General features: G+C 39.6%; 1 protein-coding gene across 1 annotated transcript in view; it reads right to left on the reverse strand.

The window, feature by feature from the left end:
• Positions 1–13224, reverse strand: part of Trpm6 (transient receptor potential cation channel subfamily M member 6) — a 158146-nt gene that overhangs the window by 99420 nt on the left and 45502 nt on the right. The window contains exons 3-6 of the mRNA XM_027406549.2: positions 11950–11988; positions 9524–9701; positions 5338–5551; positions 4675–4799 (exon numbers count right to left, since the gene is read on the reverse strand). Coding sequence (XP_027262350.1) covers positions 4675–4799; positions 5338–5551; positions 9524–9701; positions 11950–11988 — 556 coding nt within the window. The remainder of the gene's footprint in view (positions 1–4674; positions 4800–5337; positions 5552–9523; positions 9702–11949; positions 11989–13224) is intronic.

A 13224-nucleotide genomic window follows, 5' to 3' on the forward strand; every position in this document is an offset into this window, starting at 1 on the left:
AATATTACATAAAAGAGTTACAACTCCTCTAAGGCATAAATTTGCACCCAAAAAAAATCTGAATGTGATCACACTTGTAGATGAAACTAGCAATCAACAAGAAAGATGAGACAAAAAACATGCTAGGCCTGCTTCAATAGGTTAAATCTGGAAAATCCAAACTGTGGGAAACTCTTTGTGGCAAATGGCTCAATTTCTTCAACAAATTGGAGGGGCAAAGAATGAATTATTAGTAGGTCAAAGAGGAAAATTAAAAATCAGAAGATGTACTGGTCTCTCACAATATATGAAACATTGTTGGTTAATAAAATCAAAAAATTTTTAAACTATATTGAATTTAGATTTTAAAGTCATTAAAGTAGAAGACTGTTTAGGCAGAGAAAGTATGGTAAGAGGAACAGAGGACAAGAGGGTAAAGGAGGACAGATATAAGCTAAATACATTACTTGCATTGTGAAGATGTCATAATGAAGTCCATTACTTTGTACAATGAATATAGACTAATCAAAATTTTTAAACTATGAAACAATGAAAAACTTGATAACATTAGAAAGCCAAGGTTACTTATGAATTACTGTTCATTTTTGGGCTTGTTAATAGTGTTGTAATGATATTTTCTTAAATTGCCTGTATATCTTAGAAATATGTTAATATAAGTCCTGAAACTCTAGAATAAATAAGCTACTAGAATAAAAAATATAGGAAGAACACTTTAGGATAAGGTAAGAGGAAGGCTTTCTGCCTAGATCTCCAGCCACTCGGGGAAAAGGACCAATGATTGACAAGTGGGACTTCATGAAATTTAGAGGTTTCTATGCAACAAAGAAGACTATTAATCAAATGAGGAGGCAGAATACAAAATGGGACAAAACTTTTACCACTTACACATCCTATTGAGGATTAATATCTGGAATATGGAAAGAATTCAGCAAACTAAACATCAAAAACCAAACAACCCAATCCAATATGAGTGAGGAACTGAACAAGGAATTTTAAAAAGAAGTACTGACTAACATAAATATTTTTAAAGTGCTCAATAGCCTTAGCCATCAGAGCAATGCAGACGAAAACTGCTTTGAGATTCCACCTCACTTCATTTAGAATGGCTATCATCAAGAAAATAAGTAACTACAAATGCTAGAAAATATATGGGGAAGAGGAATCCTTTTTCACTTCTAGTGTGAATGTAACAAGGGTAGTCACTATGGTAATCAATGTGGAAGTTGTTCAAAAAACTTTCTTTAAAAATAGAACTGCCATATAATCCAACAATACAACTTCTGGACATATGCCCAAAGGATTCTTATCACACAGGTACCTACACATCTACACGCATTGCTGCTCTAGTCGCAATATCTAGAAAATGGATTCAGCCTACTAGCCATCAATCGATAAAAGAATAATAAAACTGCCATGTGTGTACATAATGGACTTTTATTCACCTATGAATAAAAATGAAATTTGTGGGGAAATAGATGGATAGAAAAACAATTATACTAACTGACGTAACCCAGACCTAGAAAGACAAACACTGCATGTTCTTTTTCATTTGCAGATCCTAAACTCAAATTTTTGTGAGTTTTTTAAGGCTGAAAATAATGTTGTTTATTGAAATGTTGACACTAAGTCCATGTTCAAACACATAAAATTTCAGTTATAAATAACAAGTCCTAAGCACTTAAATAGCTCTTAGTATGAAAAAACTGAAGAATTATTTGCTGTACTTATGCTAACTAAAGAATTAAGTTGTTGTGGTTACCTGTGTGTTTTAGTTAACAAACCAGAGACACAAATCATTGAAGTTAAATGTCACATTCACAGAGCCATGGGAAACAATAGAGCTGTTTAGGGTGTGTGTGTGTGTGTGTGTGTGTGTGTGTGTGTGTGTGTGTGTGTGTGTTGGTAGTAGTAGTAATATTTTATAAATAGTACTCAGATCACATATTAATGGTCTATTTCTATATGGGATGTCCTTCTCTATATATGTTTCTCTTATTGGTTGATAAATAAAACACTGCTCGGCCAATAGAGGCAGGAAGATAGGTGGGATTAGGAGATGAGGAGAATTCTGGGAAAGGAAGGCAGAGGGCCTCCATAGAGCCACCAAAGGAGAAACAGGTCCAGACATTCTCCGGTAAGTCAAGACCACATGAAAATACTTAGATTAATAGAAATGGGTTAATTATTAAGACAGAGCTAGCTAGTAAGAAGCCTTAGCCATCAGCCAACAGTTTTTAGTTAATATAGTGTCCCTGTGTTTATTTGGGGTTAAAGTGGTTGTGGGACCTGCCGGGAAAGAAACTCCAGCAACACTTTCTGCATGTGATCATACTATATTTAGAAGGAGTTTGAGCAAAAACAAACCCTGTTTTAAGACAGGCTTTGTCATTAATTTTCTATAAGACCATGGATATTATATGACATACTACTAAAAGCAGGGAATCTGATAAGTATGTACAAGGTCATAAAAGCAAATATATCAACTTTAAGCATTGTAAGAGAAAGCATAAAAATAAAAGATGTTCAACTCTGGCTTTTATTTGTATATTGATTCAATTTGGGGGGGTTTCTTTGTTTAATCTGGAGTGAAACTCTATACAGGCAAGGAACCAAGAAAATGGACATGAGGTGAGCAAGGTGTAGCAGGGGATGGATACATGAACACATGTGATATGAAAGTAGAGGGGGGGGATTCTGGGGTGAAAGGGTTAACCTGGAATTAAGGAAGGAGAATAGAAAGAGGAGAGGAAACCTACTACTTTGTGAGTTGATTAAAAAGGGGAAATTTTTAAATACTTATTTTGAAGTATTTGATATCTGGAATATGATTCAAAATAATGAACACCACTATTTGGAAATAGGTAAAAGAATAAATGAAACAACATTGGACAACAAATTAATACCCGTCAAAGCTGAGAAGTGGTACACAAGAATTCATGGTTTGAGACTCAACATTTTTTAATGTGGGTTTTCCAAAATAAAAGTCAAGATAAACCAAGACCAGCCTACAGTAACTGACATGAAATAACTGTTAAATAATCAAACAACAAATATCAGATTCATAGTGTGAGATCCTGGCACGACTTTTTAAGAATAGACATTTTGGGACTGTGGCAATGACTCACATGGTAATGGACTTGCTGCACAAGGGTGGGGACCTATGTTCAGATCCCCAGTACCCACATCAAAAACCAGGCAGGGTGATATACATCTTCAACACTAGCACTGTGGGGACAGATGGGTAAATTCTGAGAGCTTAATGAACAGCCAGCCTAGCCAAACAACAAGTTCTGAGTTCAGCAAGTGACTCTCAAAAATAAAGGTGAAGAACAATAGAAAGTATTTATTGTTGACCTATGACCTCCACATACATACCCATGAGCAAATGCACATGTCCGCACGTGTACAGACTCATACACCATACATACAATGAGCATTTTAATTCTACATATATGCAAATATGTAACCAAATTCTAAAATGATATACCAAATGCTGTCAATAATTATCTCCTTATGTCTTTTTAATGCATTATATTTTTAACGACAAAAACACATGTACTTTATAAATAAGTTTAGGCAGTCAATTCCCTTTCAAAAGACAAAGATAGAAACAGACACAGGTCTGGGGAGATAGTTCAGGTGACAAAGAACCTATGAGGACCTGAATTCACTACCCAGAATGCACATTTTTTAAAAGGTAGGGCTGGGAGAGGTGGCACAAAAGCCAAGCATGGTGGTATATGTGTACATGTTTGCATCTTCTGCACTAGGGAGACAGAATTTGCAGATCCCTGGGGTTCACTGACTGGCCAGCCTAGCCTACTCAGTGAGGCCAGTGAGAGACCCTGTCTCAAAAGAAAGGCAATGGAGGATATAGGGCACCGGAGAAACAATACCAAGGATGTGTTCTGGCTTCCACACAATTCTACATACATCTGTCTGCACACACCACACCACACCACGCCACACCACACACACACATTCTTACATACATACACATTCTGACACACACATATTCTTATACACATACTCTTACACACACACAAAGAATCAACATGGGAATGAATGAAACAAAGCAGAGTATAAGCTCGAAGAAAACAAGTAGAAAGGGCCAACTTTACAGTGTGATTTATACTCCTTGTGAAACACAGTAAGGCTCTATACATTGGCTGTAGGATAGACCAACTGGCTGAAGGATAGACCCCCCTGAAGAATTTGACAAAAAGAATATCATGGTTTATTTATAAGAATTATTCTGTTGTTGCATTGAGGGTAGACTACAACAGAACACAAGAGTGAGAGAAAGGAAGATTCTTATAAGCATTTGGGTGTCAGAGCATGGCTGTTTGGATCTGCCTCAATGTCAGCAGAGGAAAAAAAGAAGTCAGACTCTGGTTATATTCTGAAGGTAGAGCTGAGAGTTTACTGACAGGTCAGGTTTGAGACATAACACAAAAGAGGTCACTCTAAACTTAACCCAGGGGTTTTTGGTTTAGGCAGTTGCAAGACAGAACTGGTATTTTATGAGATAGGGTGACAGATGTAATAGGCAGGCAGGTGCTGGTTTGGGATTTATTACATTCGAGGTGTCTTATCAGCTATTTGAGTACATTACAGAGCAGGCAGTCCAGAAACATTTCATTTCCCTTTGTTGTGAAAGGTGTGTCTACTCACATCTCTTCCAACCAGTTCTCTCTGGTTCTCAATCACACCCCAAGGAGGGATTCCAACTGTCCAGATTTTCCTCAAACACTTAGAGGAATGGGCTTTTAGGGCATCCCCAACATGCTTGGACACACCTATGAAACAACCAGAGTAGAAGTTAAATAACAGCTCACAGATCAAGCTAAACAATGACCCTCACAGACAAATCGATGATCATATGACATGAAAAATGTCATTCCTGAGGTAGGCTCCTAGTATAGGGAAATTGGATGCCAGCTTCTTGACTGTCTTTTTCCTCTCTTAACCTCTCTTTCTCTTACCACTGGACCAGGACCTGAATAATTCTCCTCTTCCTTGACCAATTTCTAACACAGTCACTACTCTTACCTGGCTGGAATGTTCCATGCACTGCTTGACATCATGAGTGTTCTAGTGTTCTCCAATGGACCAGTAAAATACCCTGCAGATTAACTCTGATGTAAAGGCTTGAGGTTCAGAGACCACTGTATGGGGAATGGGTTTTTGGTTTGGTTTGGTTTGGTTTGTCTTTCTCCCTAACATCACCACAGTTCCTGTGAGTGCTACAGAGTAGAGATTTGATAGCAGGCTGTTTGACTCATGGTTAGATGGGGGAAGGAGAGATGGAGGGATGGGGTCGGGCATGAGCTTTACCTGAGTTTATGCCTTCTGTAATTATCCATGCTCCTGTGGTCTCTGCAGCTTTGACCAGACCCTGGCTGAAGGTTTCTTTGAGGTTAGAGGACATCTTGAAGTTCTGGATACCCCCATGGACAGAGATCACAAGCTTTGGCAGTTCCATATTCCACTCTTTCAACATTAAATGCAACAGGTGATCCGATTGTGTATCCCAAGAAGTTCTAATGTACTGGAAGGACAGTACACACCCATGAAGAGAACACAGTGAAACATGCAAGTCAGTAAAGAAAATGAACACAGCCTGTGGGTGGCCACAGCCTAGCCGGAAGTATTCAGGGCCTCTCCAAAAGTGTAAATTCACCTAACAGAAATATTTTCTTTTAGAGGTTCCAAACTCCCTCCAACTTCCTTCTGGGAATTATTAATCACTATAGGTAGCTTCCTCTATTTGGAGGTTTGGTCTCCATGGTTCATTAAGAAGGCTGGAGGTGAGACAAAAACACTTCATCAGTAAAGCCACTGGCAGAGAGCTTCACAAAGGAGATGAAATATGGCTTTTCATAAATGTCATGACTTTGCATTTACTTGATCCTTTTCATATATTTGTATGCTCATGCTCAGGAGCATGAGCATCTATAGTATGTTATTAATTTACCTACCAATAATTTCTTTGCATACCACTATCCCTCTGAGAAAATTCTTTTGAAAATAAGTACACTGACCTCTGGGAGAGCCACTGAGTCTGATGTTACAAGGTATGACTGGCTACAGGACACTTAAGTTCTGCACAGTCAGGTGAGTTCGCCTTCCTCAGACAGAAGCCCAACCAACAGAAGGAGTAAGCCACAGTTATGAAAAGAAAGGCGGGCACTAGAAAACCATGAATTACATACAGATCTATGCCAAAAGAAAGTATGGGTGGAACTCTACATACAAGCTGATATAAATTGTTGCAATAGCCTCTAAAGTGATGACAACAAAGTAGTTTCCTATTCATCTTTGAACTTGTTAATTTAGGACCACTTCATTTCACAACTAAAATATTGGAATTCCTGATCATTGGTGCTGTACAGCTATCATAACACATATATAATAGGAAGCATAGAAAGAAAATCATAAATCCACATATGAGAGATGCCACTGAGCTGTCAGGCTTTACAGCACACTACAGCAGCAGGGTACAGGAGATGGTTTTGTTGCTGAGAGCAGTGGGTGAGGGCAAAGGTAGAACCTGGGTTCCATTCACCTGCCAGTGGCCCAACTCTTCTCTCAGGTGAGCCTGTCTTCAACTCTAAACCTTCCCCATACTAGAAGATACTGCTCTTTGGAGAAACATCTTCAAAGAACTAAGTCATTAGCACTGGCTTCTCCACCCAAAGGCCAACTGAACACCACTCTTCTATTTCCTTTGTAAACAACTCACTCCCCCAGACTGAACTTAATAGGCAGACTCTCGGGTCCTTTGTAGAATGAGGAGGGGGCAGGGAGGACTCTGGGAAGGAAACTGCAGCAGAGGGAAACAAAAGACAAGCTTTGGTGCAGCTCAACATGAGCCTGAAGGATAAGGAAGCCCAGGCTGTCCTCCTCTGCTGAGACATGTAGTAAAATGCGCTGATACAAAAGCTGTAATGACAGCTAAAAGCTGAGTCTAAAACCAGCGAGCTATTGGGGCTGAAGAGATGGCTCAGTGGTTGCTGAGCTGCCTGATCTTCCAGAGGATAAAGGTTCCATTCCTAGGGCCCAGATGGAGAGTTACAACCATCTGTAACTCCAGTTCCAGGAGATCTGATGCCTTTTTCTCACCTCCTTAGGTGCCAGGCAGACATGTGGTACACAGACATGCATGCAGACAAAACATCCATACACATAAAATAAAAACAAATTTAAAGAAAAAAAAAAAAAACAAGCTAGTTGTCAGGAGATGTGTCTAGCTATATTTTCAATTTTCCTGGCTGTTCTTTGACCTTTGTGCAAGCCAAGCGACTGGCTCATTGGGCCCATCCACCTTGTTCACCTTCAGATCTTAGCTTAACACATGAGCCTGTGTTCTCTACTTCGGAATGCCTACCTCATGGCGCCCTGTGTCCTCTCACTGAGACAGAAGGGGTTATCTTTTTCATTCTCTCAAAGAACAAGTACACTTGGTATCCTCCACTTTTGTGAGGAGTGTATATTAATTCCCTGTTGCCCTCCCCAAATGCCAAGCAATGTTAATACAAAATCCCTATCCTTTTTGGGCCATAGGGACAATATAGGCACACAATGAGTAATGAATGCACAATAAAGGTGGATAATAATGAATAAAATAATATCTGGAATCATGGTACAATAGTAGAGTCCTTGGCTTGCACATAGAAGGTCCTGGGTTCTATCCCCAGTACTGCAACAAACAAATAATAACTATGAGATAAGACAGACATGGAGCAGGGAAGTGATAAAGAACACTTGCTGTTCTTCCAGAGGACTCAAGGTCAGCTCTTAGCACCTACATTAAGTGGCTTACAACAACCTGTAACTCTATCCCCAGGGCTTCCAATGGCCTCTTCTGGCCTCCACCACATGTGTTACAGACACACACATACAAATAAATAACAAGTAAATAAAAAATGTCTTAAAAAAAAAACAGCAAGCCAGGTGGTAGTGGCACACACCTTTAATCCCAGCACTTGGGAGGCAGAAGCAGGCAGATTTATGTGAGTTCAAGGCCAGGCTGGTCTACAAAGTAAGTTTCAGGACAGCTGGGGCTGTTACACAGAGAAACCCTGTCTTGAAAAACCAAACCAAACCAAACCAAACCAACCCAAACAAATAAACAGCAAAAAGAGTGTCAAGCTTGAAGGAAAAATAGCACACAGGGCTCTCTAAGAATCAGGCTCAGAAAGGGATCAGAAAATGAGAGGGGATTTTTCTGCCAACTGAAATAGAAATAAGAATGTGTAGTTAAATGCAAGAGGATGGGTAACTGTATGTGTAGATTTCTCTAGAACTGCACTGCTGCTTTATTGAGTCTCCTGACAGTCACCTCCAGAGCATGACCGGCCCTCAGCTTTCCTGAGGCTGCTCCACTTGGGACATCAGGTGCTAAGAAAACAGAACTCGATTACTGCTCTCAGAAGATACACCTGAGGGACAGTTGACCTGTTAACAGTGTATGCTACCATTTGAGTCTGCCATGTCCCCAGAAGCATTATACTAAAGGCCTACTCACCAGCCTGTGGCATTAACAGGAGATGGTAGAAACTGTAGAAGGTGGGGCCCAACAGGAAGAAATGAGGTCACTGGGGGTGCACCCTGCAAGAATAGTGTGACCCTTGTCCCTATTCCCTGTTTCTTCCTGTCTGCTGTTAAGATCAGGCTGTGCCCTGTCCAAAGTCACTGCACATTGTGCAAAACCACCTTGCTGCAGTCTGCACCTTGCCCTGAGAGTTCCCACTTTACAAGCATTATTTGACTCCACTTTGCCTGAAAATGCAGACTCGGCACCTTGTTGGCCACATAAACAGCACCATCTCTCTGGCACCACCCACAAGGAACAGACTGATAAATAACCCTAAAATTTAAAAAGGTGCTACTCTATAAATTTATAAAGTTAACCAAGGCCATATGAGCACAGAGCTGTATTAAAGTCATTAAAGAAAACTAATTTTGAGAACTTATTAGAGATACCATACTGAAAAGAAAGGTATAACACTCTCACCTGGACCCCACAATGCAGAAACCACCTAGCAATAAAATGATAATGGACTATACTGATGTACCATCTGGCCACCCTCAGTGTATGCCCAGGGAACAAGCAGGGAGCTTGTAACTGCCCCAGGAGCTACAGCTCAGATCAGTCCCCACTGCTATAACCTACTTAGATCATCACCTGTTCACCCATCTAGACCTAGCCCTACACCTGAGATGCAGACAATGCCCCTTATACCAGCCAGATTTGACAATGGATCAATAATATGGATCCCTTTGCAATAAAGCCATGCCACATGACTCTCTCTCCTTAGAGGAATAGAAGTGGGGTTGGCTGCAGGGGAGACAAAAGAGGGAGGAAGGAGGGTGAGAGGGAGAAACTATGGTTGGGATGTAAAATGAAATTTAAAAGAATAAATATTTTTGAAAGTAAAAAAAAAAGAAAAGAAAAGAAGTACACTTGGAAGGTCTCTTCTGTTCAAAACTAGTGAAATAGTTTGGGTTATCTGCAGACCTTGGAGTGGTAGACATGTTCTCCATCTTGGAAATTAATGGTGCCAAAGGTATCTGTGGGGCTTTTCACTGTGTGCTTCTCAACAGACCACTGCTCATTTCCGTTGTCTTCAGCAGCTGAGAGGCTCCAAGCATGATCTAGCCCATGGTGGTCTTGAATCAGTCGGCCACAGTAACACCTAAATGCAGAAAAACAGTGACTCGGAATAGGAGACTGGTGCAATATTTCCAATCCTCAGACTGGTGTATAGATGACATGTAATAAATAACTCTTAAAAATTTGCATTCAGGCCGGGCGTGGGTGGTGCACGCCTTTAATCCCAGCACTTGGGAGGCAGTGGCAGGCAGATCTCTGTGAGTTCGAGGCCAGCCTCGTCTACAGAGCAAGTTCCAGGACAGATTCCAAAGCAATACAGAGAAACCCTGTCTCAGGAAAAAAAAAAATCACATTCAGTCCACCAGACTTGGAGTAAGCACCTTTACCCAGTAAGCCATCTCACCAGTCCCTACTTTGCCTTCTTAACCCTGATATCCACTCTGCCAGCCATGTCATGAAAGAAGATCATAAGTAAGTGGGCTTTATATCTTCTCTCTCTGTTTTCTGTTGTTTCATTTATTCTTTTGGCTTTTTGAAAAGATGGAACCTTACCAGGATGCTCAGGCTACTCTTGAACTCCAAGTTCTGTATCCAAATGATGTTTCTGCCCCAGCCTCCAAAGTAGTTAGATCACAGGGCGTCATCAGATGTGACTCTACCTTACTTAAGTAAAAGTAGCTGAGAGTGAGGGAAACAAAAGCTTTTCTGTTGATAAATCACTTCAGAGTTCTTCATCAATTCTTTCCCTTCACTCTAGAACTCTTTATTTTATTAATAGAGTACTATATATTATATAATCTGTAAATAAGCATGCATATAATGTATATGCATGTGTGTGTATATTGGGATTCATAATGCAAAATGTTTAATGATGTAGTATAGAATAAAGCATGTGAAGTTCACTCTTTCAAAGAAAGAAATCTTTAGCATGGATCACAATATATGTATACTCATTTATAAACAATATTATACGCTCATATCAGTCCACATAGTAAATATTAGTCAAGATAGGAACGAAATTACAAATGCATCAAATTGTTCATTGTTTTTCAGTTCATAATTTTAAATGACTAAGGAAAACCTGCACATTTATCAATAAGGATGCAAATACATTGCTAAACACATAGCTCCTTTGGTAACGTGTTTGTCTCAGTGTGAAAGAAGCCCTGGGTTTGATCTCCAGCACCATAAAAATCAGGCATGGTGGTATATGCCAATAATTTCAGCACTACAAAGGTGGAGAAGGGAGAATCAGAAGTTCAAGCTTATGATTAGCCACATGACAAGTTTAAGGATAGCCTAAGCTACAAGAGACGCTGTTTTAAAAAGGAAGGCTGTAAGGCAAGTGTAGTGGTAGCCACCTACAATTTCAGCTACTAGTGAGACTGAGATCAGAGAGTTAGAAATCGGCGTCCACCTTGGGCAATTTAACAAGACTGCAAGACTCTGTGTCAATATTTAAAAAATAAAAAAATCAAGTAATATAAAAGTTAAAGTTAATACTGCTTAAACTCACAAACTTTAGCATATGGTCAAAATGAAGGAAGTTTTATTTTGCTCCACTGATGGAAAGGAAAGGTAAACCCACTTGCTGACACATACTTCAAAATGTGCATCACTGTTAAAATTCATACAGCACTACAAAGTTTACTTTATTGTGCAGCGTAGGTGTTTTGCCCATTTTATGCAAATACAACATGTGCAACTCATATTCAAATACCACATGGCATACGAAGCACAGAGCTACATTTTATACAAATACAGTGTGATAGCAAAATAAAATGTAGTGTTTCATACATGTTTTAGATGGTAAAAGCTCTTGTCGAATATCCCAAGATGTTTGCATGTCTCAGAACTCAGGACTTCTATTAGAGTCCAGCACCATGCTCAAGCAAGCAAGAAAAGAATGACCACACAGACACACACACACACACACACACACTCCTTTTATACCTCCATCCTTTTCAGAGGAAATGGCAGGTACCTCCTGGGTCCATTCAACTTCTCAGAGTAGTCTGACACAACATCGTCACACTTCAATCAACAGAGCTGTTTCCTCCATCCAGCCCACTACAAGGATGTCCACTGTCCCCCTCACTATTCCATTGGTATTCTTCACAAAGCTTTGTGTTCCATGGAAGAGGACAACCTTCCTGGATAAAGGAGACTGTCCCTCAATCTAAGACTTACAAGGAGTTAAGCTCCCCTGCTAGAACCTCAAAAAAAAAAAAAAAAAAAAAAAAACCTCTGGAGATCTGAAGAAACTCTCCCAAGCACTTTTTGACATGCTACCTGAAAATGAAAAGAAGCTGATCTGACAAAAGTCTCACCTGACTAAATTCTGGCAGACTTGGCAGCCTTGAGTGCATCTGGGTTAAAGAAATAAAATCATTGTTAGTTTACCAATACATGTGGTAAGAACTTAATGCTTATCTAGTAAATATCATTATCCACAGTCTGAAAATTGGAATTTGCTAAATATTCATGTATCATTTACTTCCCATATTATCTCCTACGTATAATTATACTGCAGAAACAATGATAAAATTAATAAACCATGAACTATGAAACCAAAATACCTAGATTTGAATACCATTGATTAGGTGATTCTTCTAAGCTGCAGCTCTCACACTTAAAAAATAACTTCAAACACTTTATGACCCCTCATAAGGTGATACAAAGGATTATCTTAACTAATATATCTGAAGTAGTTCCTGCCACCTGGCCCATTGCAATATATGTAATAAAAATACACTAGTTACTTTTCTCACCCCTGTGACAAAATATCTGATAAAAGCAATCTAAGAAAAGAAGGAAGGACTTGTTGTGGCTCACAGTTTGAGGGGATACAGTCCATCAAGGTGGTAAGTCATGAAGATGGGAGTGTGAGGCAGCTAGCTGCTCACGCTGTGTCAGCAATCAGGCACCAGAGAGAGAAACACTGTTGTTCATCCTTTCCCCTTTTATTCATTCTGGGACCAGCCTACTGGAAATGTACCAACCACGTTCTGGGTGGGTCTGTCCTCCTCAGTTAAACTGCTCTGGAAAAACTCTTGTAAACACACCCAGAAGTGTATCTCATTAATTCAATAGGTGATTCTTAATCCAGGCAAGCTGATGATGGAAGCTAACCATCATAGGTACGTATTATAATTACTGTTGTTATCATTGTTATTAGAATTGCTAAACAGTACTCTAGGAAATCAAGTAATAAAACATAGTTTTTAAATATTTTAAAGTCACAAAACAGAACCGATGATGTAGCTCCCTCAGCTTGCCTAGCACAAAAGAGGCCTTGGATTCTATCCCTAGTCCCTCATAAACTGGGTGTGGAGGCACCCACCTATAATTCCTACACTCCAGTTCAAGGTCATGCTCTGTGACATCCTGAGTTCCAGTCTATCCTGAGCTCCAAGAGACACTGCCTCAGTTTTGTGTGTGTGTGTGTGTGTGTGTGTGTGTGTGTGTGTGTGTGTTCATAACACTGTTTTGTTGGAGTATTTTTTTATTTGTTTGTTTGGTTAGTTTGGTTGGTTTTTATTGGTTTAGTTTGGTTGGTTTAGTTGGTCTGGTTAGTTTAATCTGGCTTGCTTTGACTTTGTTTG

This window comes from Cricetulus griseus, chromosome 3 (genome assembly GCF_003668045.3).
Source record: "Cricetulus griseus strain 17A/GY chromosome 3, alternate assembly CriGri-PICRH-1.0, whole genome shotgun sequence".
Classification (NCBI taxonomy): domain Eukaryota; kingdom Metazoa; phylum Chordata; class Mammalia; order Rodentia; family Cricetidae; genus Cricetulus; species Cricetulus griseus.